The 19,722-nt window shown below is 41.5% G+C and overlaps 2 protein-coding genes across 4 annotated transcripts in view; one reads left to right on the top strand and one right to left on the bottom strand.

Annotated features, from left to right (window-relative positions):
• The window catches only part of tectb (tectorin beta), a 27,851-nt gene continuing 8,129 nt past the window's right edge, over positions 1-19,722 (bottom strand). Inside the window, exons 3-12 of one of the 3 annotated variants that reach the window (XM_058078239.1) lie at positions 11,364-11,497; positions 4,951-5,248; positions 4,539-4,729; positions 3,125-3,276; positions 2,982-3,054; positions 2,727-2,914; positions 1,564-1,726; positions 1,385-1,463; positions 308-340; positions 1-209 (exon numbers count right to left, since the gene is read on the bottom strand). In XM_058078239.1, the coding sequence (XP_057934222.1) occupies positions 136-209; positions 308-340; positions 1,385-1,463; positions 1,564-1,726; positions 2,727-2,914; positions 2,982-3,054; positions 3,125-3,276; positions 4,539-4,729; positions 4,951-5,026 (1,029 nt within the window). In that variant the 5' untranslated portion in view covers positions 5,027-5,248; positions 11,364-11,497 and the 3' untranslated portion in view covers positions 1-135. The remainder of the gene's footprint in view (positions 210-307; positions 341-1,384; positions 1,464-1,563; positions 1,727-2,726; positions 2,915-2,981; positions 3,055-3,124; positions 3,277-4,538; positions 4,730-4,950; positions 5,249-11,363; positions 11,498-19,722) is intronic. The other 2 variants (XM_058078242.1, XM_058078241.1) reach the window with 2 other exon arrangements.
• plxdc1 (plexin domain containing 1) overlaps positions 13,058-19,722 on the top strand; it is a 15,289-nt gene continuing 8,624 nt past the window's right edge. Inside the window, exons 1-2 of the mRNA XM_058078222.1 lie at positions 13,058-13,284; positions 16,750-17,083. Coding sequence (XP_057934205.1) covers positions 17,008-17,083 — 76 coding nt within the window. The 5' untranslated portion in view covers positions 13,058-13,284; positions 16,750-17,007. The remainder of the gene's footprint in view (positions 13,285-16,749; positions 17,084-19,722) is intronic.

Here is a 19,722-nt window from a genome sequence, read left to right on the forward strand (position 1 = left end):
TGATATCAGGTTTTATAGATGAGATATGAATTCATGAGTACATGAATTACATCAAGTACGTACATCCTTGGTCCTGCCGAGCCTAAGTAAGCCCACGTATAAACCGACCTGAGTCCCGGATGTGGTCTCCAAACATCAGTTGAAGTGTGTCGTTAGTGACGGACAACACGTGCTCATGACGACGAGCAGCAGGAGGCGGGGAGATGCTCCTGCCGAAAAAACAAAATATAAATCTATGATATGCATATTTGCATATCATATCTGCATATCATATCTGTCATGGTTTGTCCTGGTTCAAATGTTTTACCTATGATGTGTCCATAACTGGAGGATCCATTACCTGTCAAGAACAAGATATTTGATATTTATTATATTGACATTCATTGAAATTGGATTAATTATACCCATTAATTATACCCTTGTTATATAGAATATTAAACCCTTAATATGCGACAGTGATATATAAGAGAGAAAGAATTATCAAATTAAAATGACTTAGATGAAAGTTTATAAATTATCTTTTTAATGACTCCAATAAAAGTGTAAAAATTTAAATAATAAAATGACATCAAAGTGTAAAAAATAAAAAGAAATACAAATATAAATGACTTCAATAAGAGCATGAAAAAAAATAAAAAGTGTAAAAAATACAAATGAAAATGTCATTAAGAATGTAAAATAAATTAAAATAAAAATGATTTAAATACAAGCATAAACAATGATTTAAATTTTTTTTATGATTTAAATAGAAGTGTAAAAAATACATCTTGAAAAAAAACCTAAAAGTGTAAAAAATACAAAAATAAAATTAAAAAAATACGAAAATACAAAAAACATTGCGTAATGCCAAATTAAAATAAAATATAAAAAAACTTAAATGATAGTTTAAAAATATTTTTTTTGAATGAGTTCAATTAAACTGTGAAAATAACTTATATAAATAAATTCCAATAAAATGACTTCAATAAAACTGAAAGAAATAATACAAATAAAAATGATGTAAAAAAGCATAAAAATAAACAAAAATAACAGATAAAAGTGCAACCAATAAAAATACAAATAAATATGACTTAAATAAAAGCATAAAAAAATAATAAAATTAAAAGTGTAAGACATACCATTACTTAAATAAAAGTGGAAAAATACAAATAAGTTGTAATAAAAATGACTTCAATAGAAGTGTAAGAAATACAACTACAACTTAAAAACAACATTTTTTTATTAATTTTTTTTTGAATCCTTAACTATAAATTAAAAAAATTTAACTCACTGAAATAAAAGTGTAAAAAAAAAACTTTAAAAAATCATTGTAAAATGTGGGTCCCACATTCAGACCATTTGAGACCCTTTTGACCCTGCCTTGTCTAGCGGGGGCGTACTGTACCTTTAACATGAAACTGAGCTGTCAGGACCCCGCCGCTTGGCTCCGCCCTCCACGCCAGTCTCCTGGCCGGACAGGGACTCTTTAAAGCCAGGAACCAGTGACATAAAGGACAGGAAGGTACGGCACAGTGAGTCGAGTGAGATGTCGTTCATCCCGTGCGAACATGTTGCGTGACTCACGGGCTGACACACGAGCCGCTCGCCGTCGCACACGTGAACCTCGCAGTGAAGCCAAACCATGGACACCTTCTCCTGGCCCTGGAAGCGGAAGGACTTGAACTTGAAGGTGGAGCGGCCCTCTTTGGCGTTCTCGAAGATGATGACGGAGTCGTCGGACGGGCAGCTGTTATTCATGACCAAATCATGTTGTTTGGGGGTTGAATACGGACCATTATTGGTACTAAAATATTTAAATATTTAAGCAGATTTCCATATTTTGTTGCATTTTCCAAAATAAAATGTTGAAATAAGGTAAGATCCAAATAAAAGGCATTTATTATATTAACATTCATTGAAATAGTATTAATGATACCCTTGTTATATGGAATATTAAACCCTTAATATGCAACAGTGATATATAAGACAGAAAGAATTATCAAATTAAAATGACTTAGATAAAAGTTTATAAAAAAAAAATTATTTTTTTTTATTTTTTATTTTTAAAAATAATTTTTTTTTAATTTTTTTTATTTTTTATTTTTAAAAATTAAAAAAAATATTTTTTTTATGACTTAAATAAAAGTGTAAAAATTTAAATAATAAAATGACATAAAAGTGTAACAAATAAAAAGAAATATAAATATAAATGAAAAAATAATATAAAAATAATAAAACGTGTAAAAAATACAAATGAAAATTACATCAACATTTAAAGACAATAAATATCAATTCTAATAAAAATGATTCAAATACAATACAATGATTTAAAAATGTGTGTAAGTGTAAAAAATACCAAAATACAAAGAAATTGCTCAATACCAAATGAAAATAAAATATAAAATAAAAATAACTTAAATGAAAGTTTAAAAATAGTTTTTTTTGAATGAGTTCAATTAAACTGTGAAACTAACTTATATAAATAAATTCTAATTAAATGACTTAAATAAAACTGTAAGAAATAATACAAATAAAAATGACGTATAAAAGCTTAAAAATAAACAAATAAAAGTGTAACCAATAAAAATACAAACAAATATGAAGATTATTGGTACAAAAATATAAAATATTTAAATATTTAAGCAGATTTCCATATTTTGTTGCATTTTCCAAAATAAAAATATTGAAATAATTTAAGATCCAATTGAAAAGGCATTCAGAAGACCTTGGAAGACCATCAAAGGTACCTGTTGATGATGAGGCTCCACCTCTTCCTGTCTGTGGAGTAAGGTGTGGGCGTGGCCCAGCAGTTGGCGATGACCACTTTGAACCTGCCGCTGAGCCCTTTGGCCTCAACGCCGATGAAGACATCGGAGCCGATCTCGGAGGTGTCGATCACGTAGGGGGCCTCTTTGGCGTACAAGAACTTGGCATTCTGTAGGAAACGTTCATTTCACCTTTGACCTTTTCCCGTTAGCATAACAAGCGTGCGGAACACTCACCGTGAACACGCCCAGGGACAACTGGGACATAAACGTGCCGGAGGTGCCGTTGTTGACGTAAACGGTGGCCACTCTGGAAAAAGCAGACGATTGAGTCCGAGCGTCTTCTCGGGGCGCCGCTAGCCGCACGGGTGGGCGTGTACCTTTGGCTGAAGACGGCGTTGTTGACCACGTAGAACGCGCGGTACACGCAGCTGAAGGTGTAGTTGACCGGCTGGTTTCGGAGCGTCAGCGACGTATCGTTGGACACCACCGAGTTGGAGAAGACGTACTTGGCGTCTTTGCCTGGAATGTACTGGAAGGGTAGAACAACCGGGTGGGGCGTTTAAATACCAAAATAACCCTTTGTTACCCCAGGGTACCAAGCATGGTCAGACATGAGGTCCAAAATGGGCCCCCAGGCTGCACTTTGGACACCCCTAGCCTTGACAAATTACATATGAGACTTTAGTACTCATATGTCTTGTCTTCAAGGACGGCTATTCATGCTGACTGGCAGGTCAAACTGGGTCAAAGACCCCGCCCCCGCCCCCCGCCCCCTCCCCAGCCAGCCCCCACCATGATGTTGTAATGGTGGGCGGCTGATTTTGGCCAGCAGAACATAAGTCACACAGGCGTCACACAGCGATGGTGTGGCTGTGGGGGGGTGAGATGTTTGGCTGCTTAAAGGAAGAATTGCACAACTTTTCAGTGTTCCTCAAAAAGGAATGTCACCCCGGAATGTCACCCCAGAATGTCACCCCGGAATGTCACCCCGGAATGTCACCCCGGAATGTCACTCCAGAATGTCACCCCAGAATGTCACCCCAGAATGTCACCCCGGGATGTCACCCCGGGATGTCACCCCGGAATGTCATTCCGTAATGCACCCTGGAATGTCACCCCGGAATGTCACCCCGGAATGTCACCTCAAAATGTACCCCAGAATGTCACCCGGAATGCACCCCGGAATGTCACCCCGGAATTTCATTCCGGAATGCACCCTGGAATGTCACCCCGGAATGTCACCCCGGAATATCACCTCAAAATGTAATCCAGAATGTACCCCGGAATGTCACCCAGAATGTCACCCCGGAATTTCATTCCGGAATGCACCCTGGAATGTCACCCCGGAATATCACCTCAAAATGTAATCCAGAATGTACCCCGGAATGTCACCCGGAATTTCATTCCGGAATGCACCCTGGAATGTCACCCCGGAATATCACCTCAAAATGTAATCCAGAATGTACCCCGGAATGCACCCTGGAATGTCACCCCGGAATGTCACCCCGGAATATCACCTCAAAATGTAATCCAGAATGTATCCCGGAATGTCACCCCGGAATGTCACCCTGGAATGTCACCCCGGAATGTACCCCCGAAATGTCACCCCAGAATGTACCCCGGAATGTCACCCGGAATGTACCCCAAAGACCTCCACCAAGGCCTACAATAATAATTGATAATAATAAAGGAGGGTCTCATCATGCTTGGGAGCTAGCAGGCTACTTCCTGCTGCAAAGCATCCGCCCCTTCCATGTTTCATTGGGGGCGGTCCCAAGGACCTGGCCTCACCTCAGACTGGGTGCCGCAGTACGAGTGGTTCCTGGGCGTCAGGTCGGGGATGATGAAGCGGTAGTAGCCCGAGCTGTGCACCCCGGTGGAGCAGACGCCCCCCAGGGACAGCTGCTCCAACTCCCAGCCGTACGGACACTCCGGAACTTTGGCGATGATGGCGTTGGGGAAACACGACACCATGATGTAATCTGAGATGTCACACAAACAACAATATTTGATATTTCCTGTAGGTGGCATCCGCGTGGAGCACAAAAAATAAAATAAAAAATAAAATAAAATAAAATAAAATAAAATAAAATAAAATAAAATAAAATAAAATAAAATAAAATAAAATAAAATAAAATAAAATAAAAATAATGTGATTCAGACATTTGGAAGCCATCAAAATGGACCATCAAGTGCTCCTTACCTGCTTTTTGAGGAACGCAGGTCCACGTGACAGGAAGCAGCGTGAAGATGAGGGCGGCGGCGTCAACGGCGGCCATGTTGCAACGTTACAGAAGCTGGAAAAACCGCTCACCTGTGTTTTGTCAGCCGTCCCTCACGGCTCCACGGCAAACATCTTCATCTTTTTATACGGCGGTGGGTTCCCAGCCCCAGACCTGGACCATTGTGGACCGGCTGACAAAAGCCCTCTGTGCTGCTCCGACATTGACTTTCAAATGACCGGATTCTCACGGGACCCCGATCCTTTTGGAGCCATGGACCTGGTGGAAATTCAGACTTCATTAAAAAACACTTCCATACAACTTCAATGTTTATTTTGTTTATTATTGTTCTTAGTTTTACCAATAAAATGCAGTTTATATTATGTTTTTCTCAACAATAAATCATATGACCCAGGAACAATTCATCGACTGGACAATTAAAACCATTAAAGAACTAAAAAAGGTTTCCTTTTTGCGCTACTTCATTTATCACTGTTAACTGGTTCCAGATCTGACTGTGATAAGTGAACCTACCGCCAGGTATTTGATTTATTAATGGAAAATTTGTCATTGTTGACAGAAAACCTGTTTTTTACCTTCTAAATATGACTTTGTTAACATTATTAGAGCCCTCTTGACATGACATAACACCCCTATAATAACCTTTACGCTATTATTACCAGATATAGTAGACATAGTCAAAGAAATTCAGACATAAATAAGGCACAATATTGATTCACATATGTTAGCATTGTTGTTGTTTTTTTTTTTTTACTCGTTGTGAACAGTACTTCCTGTGGTGGCTATTGTCATCAATTACTGACACCTAGTGACCAGTGTAGAATACTACATATCATCACAACATGCCAAAAGTTAGGGTTAGATTTAAAGATTTAAAGGGGAAGTGCGCTTTGGAAATTATGCATTATAACGTTAGAAAACAAGTTAATATGAGCAAGCTTACAATGCTGTCATTGGGGTACACCTATTTCGACTACGAAGCCCCCTAAAAAAAATAGATAAAATGTAATAGTTCTCTTGCTCTATTGCTCTATTTAGATTTTTTTAAGCGCATTGATACATATACTTATGCTAGTTCTGTCAACTACACATACAATGTCGTTCTCATCGGGATGGCTGTATCTTCCAGCACAGAACACGTGTGCTCCGGTCCTCAGGTAAAAATTGCTGAAGGCAAACACGAGTCGGCTAGAACACTAATCTAGAACATTTAGCATACGTTGACATACATTTAGTATGCATAAAATAAATATGCTAAATGCTAAATACAGTTAGCATTTATCTTTAAAGGCACAGATTGTAACTATTTCGCCACATGAGGGTCAGTACAATGCAAGTACAAGTAGTATTTTCTGACCGGAGTCACTGAGAATGAAATTCCTGCACCAAAGCCATGAAAAGAGCAAAGATGCTGAATGCAAAGTGCAGCCGATTAGCATGAGAAGGAGGCGCAGATAGCATCTAACAGCAGCTCACGTTGCAGCAACAAGCGGCTTTTATTTAACAAAACGCCCGCCGGCGCGACAACCGTGTCAGCCGCTCACCGAATGCATCCAAAAGTCGAGAAAAGTTGAAGTTCCAAACAGGAGCCGAGGCATTTTTATTGCTTCTAGTACCATGAAAAGTGTACACTGTAGTGCTTTAGGGCAAATATACAACATCAGAAAAATATACAAACATAAAAAAAACAACACTTTGATACAATCCTGTACAGTATAATTCATAATAAATAGCTTCATGTGGAGGTTGGGGTTAGCTTTTGGGTACTTGGCATGTCCAGCTGGTGCGGTCCGCCTGGTAAATAAAATCCCTCCTGAAACGCAAAAAATTGTTAATCTTTAAAATGTACTTTTTATGTACTGTAAAATGTACTGTAATCATCCACAATATATAAATAATATAAAAATAAAAATAAAAATAAAAAAAATAAAAATAAAAATAAAAATAAAAATAAAAATAAAAATAAAAATAAAAATAAAAATAAAAATAAAAATAAAAATAAAAATAAAAATAAAAATAAAAATAAAAATAAAAATAAAAATATTAGGAAAGCAGGAAGTGAACAAATGTAAGTTACTGATTGTAAAACTGCTATATATCACTATATTGACAGTTACTATGGTACCCATTATGTCATTGTATGGTCACAAAAAATGTTTAAAAAAAAATTTGAAAAAAAAAAATCGATTCTGCTCCCCTACAAAGTAAACTGCATGAAATGCCAATTTTTCTCTGAAGAAAATAAAAAAATATATAAATAAATAAATTAAAATGACTAAAATTACCTCCTTCCCCCTTGCTCAACTAATCAGCAGTCAGAAAGCAGTCGAGATGCATTCAAGGACTTGCGGTGAGTCGGAGATTTCACATTCATTTAGAAAATGGACATTTCCCCTACTTTGGCCTTAAAAAAATTCACCACACTCGGTGAAGTGAGGCCCCAGGGTTGCCGACCCCTAGACTTTATACACGCAGTCTATTTTTATCTGTTTTTATATCTTTAGAAGACACGGTAAAGAGAAAGACATTGATTGGGTATGATGGGCAAAATAAAAATAAAGTACAATTTTCCTTGAAATGAAAAGACAATACTAATACTAATACAATACTAAAAGTGCACTACTCACTCTCTCCTCCGTGGGGCGCTGTTCTCCCGACACAGCAGCCCCTCGTCACACGGGCAAATCTGGTTGATGCTAAAGGCCAAGCCCCCGTCGGGCACGTAGCAGCTCTCGCCACTCACCAGCCGCCGCTTGCACACGTGCTCGCCGTGGTGGCGGGCGCAGCACATGGACGCCCCGCAGTCCCGGTCCGCCTTGCAACGGGCACCTGGGAACACAACACGGGCGGTTAGCTTGGCCGTCGGCGTGATGGCGTGATGGCGTGATGGCGTTCTGGCGGGCGCACGAGCCAGCACGATTACCTTCCTGTCCGTTGGGAATTCTGCGATGGCACTTCCCGAACATGCAGCTGAGGCCGCGGACGCACTGCGCGTCTCTGCGGCAGTAGTGACCCTCCCCGCGGAGTGGCACGCACAGGCCAAAATGGCGGTCGCAGGAGAAGCCCCGCCCGCAGGCCCTGTCGTGGTCGCACGCCGCCTAAAGATGACAGCAGGAAGCGTTAAAGACTTTTCGGGAAGGGCTTCTAAAGCTAAAGGTTGTCTTACCGTGGGGGCCCTGGCAGGGGGGGCACCCTCCCTGAACGCCACCGCCCCCTCTTTGGGCGGACTGTGAGGCATATTGAGCATCCAGGCCCAGATGTGCGCATCAGCCCAGGAGGAGAAGCACACGCACAGGCTCGCCGTCCACAGACTCCACAACATGGCGGCGCTCGTAAAGGGCGGCAAATCAAGCGAGGTCACGGCGACACGAGACAGGAAACGCGGCGACACGAGACGCGGCTTTACGGCTTGTGGTTTCTCCTCCGACGCAGCTGGAAAATCCAAGTGTCAGTGACAGTGGACGGCTCCTCTTCCACTTTTATAAGGCACGCCGCCCACCACCCAGCCCCCCCGGCCCCCTACTGGGCTGTTTGTCCAAGTACCCGGGGAGGAGGAGGAGACAATTAGTTGTTAATGGATTAGTTAAGACGCATAGGTCACCGCCCACAGCAACGAGAGTGTCAACATCACCCATCATGGCCCCCGGGGGGGTGAACGGGAGGGGGCGGGTACATGGATGTGAGTGCCACCGATGTGCGTGTTGACAAAAAGCTGAGGTCGTCACGTTTCGTTGCTCGTCGGCTGAGAGTCGGTGGCCCCCTCCGCCCCCAAAAAAAACAATCCCAAAAAACAATCCCCCCCTCAACCTCAGACCCCATGCCAGGAGCAATTTGCAGAAGTGCACCCTGCAGACGACCCCATGATCTCATTAAATGTAATTACCATCAGCTATTAGTTCTCAGGGGGGAGATGGGGTCGATTGGTGGGACGGGGGCTGGGGGGGGTGGGGGGGGGGCCACCAGTTTGTCCTGAACAACTTTTTTTTCCCCAGCAATTTTTGGATGCAATATAATAATATATAAGCTAAATCATACATTTAGTACATTTAGTTATTACTACTTCCAATAAGTAGCTTAATAAATATCATTCAGTCGTCAAAATTTTGTTTATTTTTTGTTTCTTTCTGCTTACAGCGGATCTTTTTGATTCGCATTCTGATTTGACTATTAATGCTAATTTTACAGGGGTTTTTTGTGCCTAAATTAAGCGTTTTTTAAATGTAAAATAAAAATAAAAATAAAAATAAAAATAAAAATAAAAATAAAAATAAAAATAAAAATAAAAATAAAAATAAAAATAAAAATAAAAATAAAAATAAAAATAAAAATAAAAATAAATTAAATGATATTAGGAAAACAGGAAGTGAACAAATGTAACAGTTACTGATTGCAAAAGACAACAACAAGAAACAGTCCCAATGCTAACATGTATCCCTATATATGATGTCTTATTTATGTCTTATATGTCTTCTCGGTGACTATAGGGGTGTTAGATTCATATCTAGAGGGCTCTAATGATGTTAAAAACCTCATTTAGAAGGTGGCGAACAGGTTTTCTATGGTCACACTACCGAAATATTCCAATTTATGAATCAGGAACCGTACTTTGTGGAAATTCACTTATGGTGGTCGGGTCTGGAACCAATTAGCCTCGATAAACGAGGCATTGCTTTATATGGTAACCAGAATAATCTCGATTTAAAATCTCAATGAAATCATCTTGTTATGTCTACTATATCAAGTAATATGATTGTAAAAGTGACTATAGGGGTGTTATTTCATGTCTCTAAAAATATTAAGAAGTGTACTTAGAAGGTCGTGAACAGGTTTTCTAACTATTAACTTTAATTAAGTTAATAGTTAATATTAACTTAATTAAAGTTAATACCCACGCAACATAGTTAAAAGTTAATATTAACTTTAATTGAGTTAATTAAGTAACTATCTGGAAAAGTGTTATTATAAGAAACATGAGGCCAATTAGTATTTTTGGGTCCAACTTAGCGGCGTCTCATTTGCATGTTGTTAGCGGCAGACGGAGCTGATCGTTATCCCGCCCCCGGCGACTTAAGTCCTTATCAAAACACGCTAGCACAGACTAATGGTGTGATTGGCGCTCAATTAGTCCACACAATGGCTGCTACTGCTTCCATTAGCAATATGTAAATACGCAGCATTTCATTCTTGCGTATTGGTACCATAACAAAAGATCCTTTATGTTTTGTACACTTGGAGGAACATCGAGCATCACAACGCCGACGTCTGCTCCCGCTTCTTATCAAGCACGCATTCTTGTTGTCCGCTTGTGGCGACACCAAGATGGCCCCCGCTTGTATTTGTTTAGCCTGCCGCCAACAGCAGATAAGTGTCTCCACACGGTCCTAAACATGCCCCCCCCTCCCCCCTCACCCCCCCAGTGTTAATGACTCGGCTAATGACCTTCCTAATGAATGTGCTCCCTGTCACAATCAACACAGCGGCGAGTCTTACAATGGGGGGGCCAGGGTGGTGATCTTTGGCCATTGTAATGGACCTTGAACCCCCCGCGGGGAGCGATGAATGGGGCAGACTCCTCGCGCAGCCCCCCCCCCCCCCCGATCACACACCAAATCAAAACACTGAACATTTATGTATAATTTCCCCATTTTGAATCTATTTAACAATCTCTCAGCTAACGTTTTGCTAGTTACTTTGGGTAACTGACAAAAATCAACGAAATATGACAAAAATTAAATGACTTTTAAGAAGTAAACGTCCCTTGGAAAATAACAAATAACAAAAAAAATAATAAATGACACCATATAACAAAATGTATTGTAATAAAGTTACGCTCGCCCCTCCCCCCTCCAAGCACGCCGCTCCTGCTAGCTTGACTAGCTAGCTGATGTTTTCCTCCCATGTTGGATAGCTTTCAATAAAAATGAATGTTGTCATAATTATCTTAGATTCAGCTCCAGAACCCTCACACGTTTATTGAAGTATTAAAAGTATAGATATACGGGGCTCCCCGTTCCGGGTACTCCGGTTTCCTCCCACATTCCATAAGGGTTACTTGTCCATAGGTATGAATGTGAGTGGGAATGGTTGTTTGGCTGGCTCGCCCGAAGACAACTGGGATAGACTCCAGCACCCCCCACGACCCTCGTGAGGATAAGCGGTAGAAAATGAATGAATGAATCATGAGATTTCCTACTTTGTTTAGCAGTCCTTGAATGCACCCGGGTTGTGCAATGGTCTGTTTGGCTACGTTAGCACTAGCTTCCACCGCGCAGGGTGCACCCAAAGTCAGCTGGGATAGGCTCCAGCATACCCCCGCGACCTTAGTGCGGATAAGCGGCATAGAAAATTGACGGATGGACGTGTAGCTACTCACCACTGACGAATGGCAATGGAACACGCGGAATGGGAGTCGGAATGGTGTGGGAATGGTGTAGCCTTTAGCCTGGTCATCATCAGGCCGGGAAAAAAGCAGGGGTGTCCAAACCTCTTCCCACCGAGGGCCTCATACTGGAAATCAAAGAAGGCGGGGACCACTGTTAAAAAACATATTTTTTAATATTTAAAGAAAAACAATGCATATTATTACAGTAGTATGAATCAACTTTTCTCTTTAAATCAAGCTTTTTTGCTCGTTTTTTGTTTGCTTTATACAAAAATAAAAATAAAAATAAAAATAAAAATAAAAATAAAAATAAAAATAAAAATAAAAATAAAAATAAAAATAAAAATAAAAATAAAAATAAAAATAAAAATAAAAATAAAAATAAAAATAAAAATAAAAATAAAAATAAAAATAAAAATAAAAATAACTTAAATGATATTCGGAAAACAGGAAGTGAACAAATGTAACAGTTACTGATTATAAAAGACAACAACAAGAAACAGTCCCAATGCTAACATGTATCCCTATATATGATGTCTTATTTATGTCTTATATGTCTTCTTGGTGACTATATTAGGGTTAGGGTTAGGGTTAGGGTTTATTACTATATAATATTTAAAGAAAAACAATGCATATTATTACAGTAATATGAATCAACTTTTCTCTTTAAATCAAGCTTTTTTGCTCGTTTTTTGTTTGCTTTATACAATATAATAATAAAAATAATAATGATAATGTTTTAACTTTCTTCTCTTAATGTTGTGTTTTTATTCACATAATATTTTGACTTTATTATCATCATATCACAACTTTAAAGCCCGCCTACATTACGTAAAACTGCAACTTTATATATTGTTTCTCTTTTTAGTCTTGTATGCTATTTTGACTTTATTATCTTAATATTTTGAATATTATTCTCAGAAAAAAATGTTTCATAAGATTACAATATTTTTATTTTCTGTTTGATATGCTGGAGCCCCACCCCCAACTATTTATGGGCGTTTTCCCCAGATGCCTGACTGAAGCGTTGGTGCCAAGGTGCCTTATCTGAAACATAGCGAGGGCACGTGTGGCAATAGCAGCTGACAGTCATGTTTTTCATGATTTCATAATCTCTCAATCAGCATCTTTTTTATACAAATATAGAACATGCACTTCCTGTCTTTGGTCCTTATTATTCCATTCTGACATTTTTGTATTACACTTAATAAAAATGCATTTGTAAACAACTACATCAAATTTTATGTAAATGCATATCAATTTTATACAGTTAGAAATCCCATGGTTTTTAAGTATATCTTCCAGGTTGGTCAACAGTCCTTCAACCTCCCCCCAGATACACACCAGTGGGTCAAAAAAGGTTGGTATGTATTATTAATTTGTTTTCCTAATATTTCATTTTAATCCGTTGGCCGTTCATGTTTTTCCAGTTTCTTTGACTTTTTTTTTGTTTTATTGCAATACATGGACCCTGGCCCGCACTTTGGACACCCCCGCATTTTGAGGCCAGTGGAAGCTAGTGTTAACATTGCCAAACATACCATTGCGCAACCCGGGTGCATTCAAGGACCGCTAAACAAAACAGGAAATCTCATCATTCATTCATTAATTTTCTACCGCTTATCCTCACGAGGGTCGCAGGGGGGGGGTGCTGGAGCCTATCCCAGCTGTCTTCGGGCGAGCCAGCCAATCACAGGGCACCTATAGACAAACAACCATTCCCACCCACATTCATACCTATGGACAATTTGGAAAACCTAGCATGTTTTTGGAATGTGGGAGGAAAACGGAGTACCTGGAGAAAACCCACGCATGCAAACTCCACACAGAGATGGCCGAGGGTGGAATTGAACCCTGGTCTCCTAGCTGTGAGGCCTGCGTGCTAACCACTCGACCGCCGTGCAGCCCGTCGGTATGTATTATGACTGATATTTCATTTTAATCCTCGTACAATTACTGCTTTTTTTCCATGTTGGCTGTTCATTTTTTTCAGTTTCTTTGATTTTTTTTTTTTTTGTTGCTTTATTGCCACAAATAGACCCTGGCCCGCACTTTGGACACCCCCGCATTTTGAAGCCAAACCGAGCATATTTTTGGAATGTGGGAGGAAACCAGAGTACCTGGAGAAAACACACGCAACACGGAGAACATGCCGAGGGTGGAATAGAACTCCTAGCTGTGAAGCCTGCGTGCTAACCACTCGTCCACCGTGCAGCCCGGAAATCTTATCGCTTGTCAAAAAAAACACAAATATATCATATGACCCTTTTTAACAGTGCTACATGTATGATTTACAATTTGTCGTTACGTTATCATGTCTTTAGAAATGATTGCCGAACTACGGTGGATGACGTGAAAAGCGCCTATTTTTCGGAGAAAAAAAGCGAGGCTATGAGAGTTGATTCATGATGGTGTCCATCAAGGATCCACTGCATCAAATAAAAACTAGCTAACCATATAGAAAATGCTGCTCTTAAAGCACGGTCACTTTGCAGAGAATACCGATAAGCAGATGTTAGCACACGTTAGCACACGTTAGAGTAAAGCTGGTATACAAGGCATCTCCCATAAGTCAGCATCAGCGCTCTTTGATGGAGCAAACCCGCCTGGCGTGCCTTTGGTCTAAGTCTTATTAATGTTCTCTATAACCTGTTTCCAATTGGGACAAGAAAGAAAGCGTGTGACTCCCGCTGTAATGAGAAACAGTCCCGTGTCTCCACGGCGCCAAGTTTGGAAAGCTGCGAGTGAGACGAAGCGGGCGAAAGGAGAATCTGCACAAAATGATCACAAATCAACAAGACTTCCATCAAAAAACAAAAACAATGTATCACGGCTGACAGCACAGCAAGAGTGAGTCACCCGGAGGAGACCCGGAATAGTCTGGCTGCTCTTCAAACGTTCTTTGGTCATGAAAACATTTGGGGGAATCTGCATGGCCAGCGTTGTTCGAGCAGGACGCCGTGAGCTCATGGGAGAAACACATCCATTGTGGCATCGCGGCCTCGTTTCAAGAACATAACGGAGCTTCTTACATTCAGGAGTAGACAGACTTCCCGGACACGTTCCTGGATTGGTGATGGAGGAGTCGGAACTCTCCAGAACATCCAAAAGAGTCTGACCGGGACTCACATGCTCAGTTCGTAAGGTTTGATGCTAACTATGGACCGAAATGTCAGGACCAGGACCTGCAACCTGAGCACCATCAAGTTGTTAGATCCTCAACACCCCAAAGATCTTCTCATAGACTTGGATTGTGGTGGTTTGGTCCATAGTCCAAGAGAATATTGAGTTGAGAGCAACTACGGAGTTTGGTTAAGGACCGGGACAGATGGAACGAGAGATATCAGTTTTGTCTACTGAGAACATCCAAGTTTCTCTTGAGCAAGCGCCAGAACTCACAAACACTCGGGAGCACCCTTAATTTGAACTCACTGGAATTCCGGTTCTGGTGTTTCAGTTTGTAAGAGCACAGTACCCTTGGGAAAATCCCGACCCTCCGACATGTTGAGGGATGAAACAGGATGAAACAGCAACAAGATTAGGATTATGGTGGTTCAGTCCATAGTCCAAGAGTTTGTGTTCAGGAAAATAAAGGATAATGGACTTGAGTTAAGGACCAGGACATGTGGAGTCAATTTATGTACTGAGAACTTCCAGTTTTCTTTCGAGCAAGGCACAGGACACCCAAACGCGCTGAGGATCCCCTAATTTGAACTCAGTGGGATTTTGGTTATGGGGTTTCAGTTTGTAAGGCCTTGGTCTAAGGTCCACATGAACCAGGACCAAAAAGGCGGGTAGAAAAATTATGTTTTTTTTTCCTGAGAACAAAATCCGAAGCTTTTCCGGAACACTGTAAAGATCTAGGATTACTAAAATTAGGATTACGCTGGTTCAATCCGTAAGGCCTTGTCTCGAAGGACTTGGTCTAAGGTCCATATGAACCAGGACCAAAAAGGCGGGTAGAAAAATTATGTTTTTTTTCCTGAGAACAAAATCCGAAGCTTTTCCGGAACACCGTAAAGATCTAGGATTACTAAGATTAGGATTATGCTGGTTGAATCGTAAGGCCTTGTCTCGAAGGCCTTGGTCTAAGGTCAATATGAACCAGGACCTAAAAGGCGGGTAGAAAAATTATGTTTTTTTTCCTGAGAACAAAATCCGAAGCTTTTCCGGAACACTGAAAAAAATCTAGGATTACTAAAATTATGATTATACTGGTTCAATCTGTAAGGCCTTGTCTCGAAGGACTTGGTCTAAGGTCCATATGAACCAGGAACAAAAAGGCGGGTAGAAAAATGTTTTTTTTTTTCCTGAGAACAAAATCCGAAGCTTTTCCGGAACACCGTAAAGATCTAGGATTACTAAGATTAGGATTATGCTGGTTGAATCGTAAGGCCTTGTCTCGAAGGCCTTGGTCTAAGGTCAATATGAACCAGGACCTAAAAGGCGGGTAGAAAAATTATGTTTTTTTTCCTGAGAACAAAATCCGAAGCTTTTCCGGAACACCCTAAAGATCTAGGATTACTAAGATTAGGATTACGCTGGTACAATCCGTAAGGCCTTGTCTCGAAGGACTTGGTCTAAGGTCCATATGAACCAGGACCAAAAACGCGGGTAGAAAAATTTTGTTTTTTTTCCTGAGAACAAAATCCGAAGCTTTTCCGGAACACCCTAAAGATCTAGGATTACTAAGATTAGGATTACGCTGGTACAATCCGTAAGGCCTTGTCTCGAAGGACTTGGTCTAAGGTCCATATGAACCAGGACCTAAAAGGCTGGTAGAAAAATTCATGTTTTTCCCCCCCTTAGAACAAAATCTGACACTTTTTCCGGAAGACCCTAAAGAGTAGGATTACTAAGATTAGGATTACTCTGGTTCAATCCGTAAAGCCTTGTCTTGAACGGCTTGGCATGTTCTACGGCAACTCTGGACCACAAAGACCAAAGTTAAGTACCAAGGACGATGGAGGCTCGGACTGGACATTGGATGGTTTCCTAAGCAGAGTTTCCCTTACGCAGGGAATGGAACCACCAACACAAAACACCAGCATCATCCTAAAAGGATGCCCCCCCCCGGGAAACCCTTCCTCAACTTTGGCTGATGGATCAGGGAATGAAGTGATGATGACGGAAGAAGCTGCTCCACAGTCCCCTCATCTTTGGTCCAGGAATGTTTACAGGTGGTCTGTATTGTTGGAAAGGAATTGCATCCGTCGGAATGTTTGGTTTGAAACGTGATGCTGTTTCAGCAAAACATGTTTTCTTGAAATGTCATCACATTAGTTTGGTTTTCCTGTGGGCCAGCTTCTCCTTTCTTGGACCGTTTGTCTCTGAAGAAGAAAAAAAAAGTCAATTGCATAAATATTTCCTCTCTCAGCTGTAGAGAGAGAGAGAGAGAGAGAGAGAGAGAGAGAGAGAGGAGCGAGCGAAGGAGGAAGCGTCTCCTCACTCGGTTTGTCAACTCTCCTCCTGCTGTCATGGAGCCGCCGTCCCAGATGTTCCCCTGAGGGAGCGAGGAGCGGCAAACCTTGGCTGAGGTGAGGGAACGTCGGAACGTCAGAGCGTGGGAGAGCGTGGGACGTCAAAGCCAAGTGGAAGTCCGGGGAAGCGGGGAAGAGAGACGAGGCAGCCGGACATGGAAGTCGGCGGTCTTCTCTTCGTCTGTCTCCTGCAGGCTCAGCTGGGAACGTTCTGGACCGGAGCTCATGAAGGTAAGCCCTCATTTCTCCGGCGTTGGCGGGGGGGGGAATTCTGGGAAGGTGCGGAGATGGTTTTTGCTTTTGCGGACTTCTCGGACTTCACCGTCAGTGTTGAAGTGAAATCTGTGGATTCCGTTCCTAACCAAAGGCAGCAAGTCGGAAATGTCGGAATTTGGCAGTTAAGAATTTCCTGCGGTTCTTCCAGCAGGTGAAGCGGAAAAGGTGACGCTCTCGTCACGATCTTTACACGATGTGTACTACACACCTTCCTGTGTGTGTGTGTGTGTGTGTGTATTTCTGTTCTCCTCTGAGATGTTTTATTTTTAGCCAGGCCTCGTTCTTCTCAGCCGCTGCTGCTCCACTTTCTTTCTCTGGCCTCTCTTGTGGTCCCCTTGCCTCTCTGAGCGGGACCCCCCCTCCCTCCCCCAGCCCACCACCAACATCACCACTAAAGTCCAAACAAATCTGAACATCTTTCATGATGTCCCGACCAAAGAAAACAATATTTTCTCCCAGGATGTCCAAGCATTCCAGATGGTTTCCTCCTCCAGCCAAGTGGTGATGTGTTTGGCTACGGTTCCACCAAGAGCTCCAGTCCCGGTTTGGAAGTGTAAATCCTGGATGTTTCTTCTTGACATGGGGGATCCTAAAAGATGGAGGCCTTCACTGCTTTTCACAATGGAGACACAAAAGCACCATGACACTTTCTTACTGATGGATTCCATTGTGGGCTTGGTCTGGGCTTTCCTTTTCTTTTACGCACCGACACCACAAGAGTCTGTCTCACACACAAAATGAAGGGAATCATATATGGAATGATGGACGGATGGATGGATGGATGGACAGATGGAATGATGGTTGGATGGATGGATGATGGAATGATGGTTGGATGGATGGATGGTTGGACAAATGGACAGTTGGATGGATGGATGGATGGATGGTTGGACAAATGGACGGTTGGATGGATGGATGGATGGATGGATGGAGGATGGACGGTTAGACGGTTGGATGGATGGACGAATGGACGGTTGGATGGATGGATGGATGGATGGATGGATGGATGGATGGTTGGATGGATGGACAGACAGATGGAATGATGATTGGATGGATGGATGATGGAATGATGGTTGGATGGATGGATGGTTGGACAAATGGATGGTTGGATGAATGGATAGATAGATGGATGGATGGATGGATGGTTAGACGGTTGAATGAATGGACGAATGGACGGTTTGATGGATGGATGGATGGACAGACAGATGGAATGATGATTGGATGGATGGATGATGGATGGATGATGGTTGGATGGATGGTTGGACGAATGGACGGTTGGATGAATGGATAGATGGATGGATGAATGATGGACGGCTAGACGGTTGGATGGATGGATGGACGAATGGACGGTTGGATGAATGGATAGATGGATGGATGGATGGATGAATGATGGACGGCTAGACGGTTGGATGGATGGATGGACGAATGGACGGTTGGATGATGGATGGATAGATGGGTGATAGATGGATGGATGGATGGAATGATCCCATTTTTTTCTTAAATTTTACACATTAAATATTCCACATTTCTTCTCAAATAATCGTTGTAAATGTTATTTTCCTAATATTATGACTTTATTCCCATATATATATATAGATTTAAACTCTATGCTATTAACATGACATTAAGTTTATTTATAATATTGTATAAAAGCTCAGGAAATATTGTTGATGGAAAACCAACTGAGGTGTGTTCAAATGGAGGTTTGACTGTAGTTGATGAAATGTAGGCAGGCGCTAGGGTTCTTGTACGGTTCTTTGTAATCTCCTGTGTTGAAACGGCAACAGTAAGCAGGAATCTGGGACAATCCCAGGAAGTCATCAACTGTTACTTTGGATTTCTACTCATTATTTCTATCTATTATTATCTCCTTATTTCATCCATTTGGCTCCAAACGCATCCAGGCGGGTACCAATCCATCCTATAGAGATCTAATGGCTGCAGTAGATCCTCTTCTTCCTTTTTGCCAAACCGTGGTAACGCTCCATGGGTCCTCGTCGGCGTTCCGACACGGACGTGCCGGGTGAGTGAGGAACACATTTTGGGAGCAAATGTATTTTTCATCCTAGATTTCACATCCTCCAAACAGCCTGAAAGAACATCAGCTTTCGTCTGGGCCAAGGAACTTGGCTTGGCTTTTCTTTCCAGTTTTAAAACTCTTGTCCGGCTCCTTTAAAGAGGTCACATTATTCCACAGTCTATATTGTTTTTAGCATCTTTAACGTACAACCTGTGAGGCAGCATCCTCAGATGCAGGGGAAAGTCTCCCTGTTTTGCATCATCACTTTTCCACCATGTGTCTTCCAGACTCCCCTTGAGTGATTCCAATAGGCCCCTCCCACTCTTGAACTCTTTTTAGCCCCCTTGTCTTCACCCCCGCACACACGCAGGCAGCGGCCAGCCCTTCTAAAGTCAACACTTGACGAGTTTATCAAAAACAAGTCAAGCGAAAAACACGCCGGGGACGGGAACTTTGTGTCCGCAAGGTGGGCTCTTCTTCCTCCCGGACTGGGGTGTCAACATGATCCAATGGAGGCGTTAATCAAACATTAGAACCTCCTTAGCATCCTCATAAGAGCCACAGCAAATTCCACGGA

This window comes from Doryrhamphus excisus, chromosome 7 (assembly GCF_030265055.1).
Source record: "Doryrhamphus excisus isolate RoL2022-K1 chromosome 7, RoL_Dexc_1.0, whole genome shotgun sequence".
In the NCBI taxonomy this organism is placed as follows: domain Eukaryota; kingdom Metazoa; phylum Chordata; class Actinopteri; order Syngnathiformes; family Syngnathidae; genus Doryrhamphus; species Doryrhamphus excisus.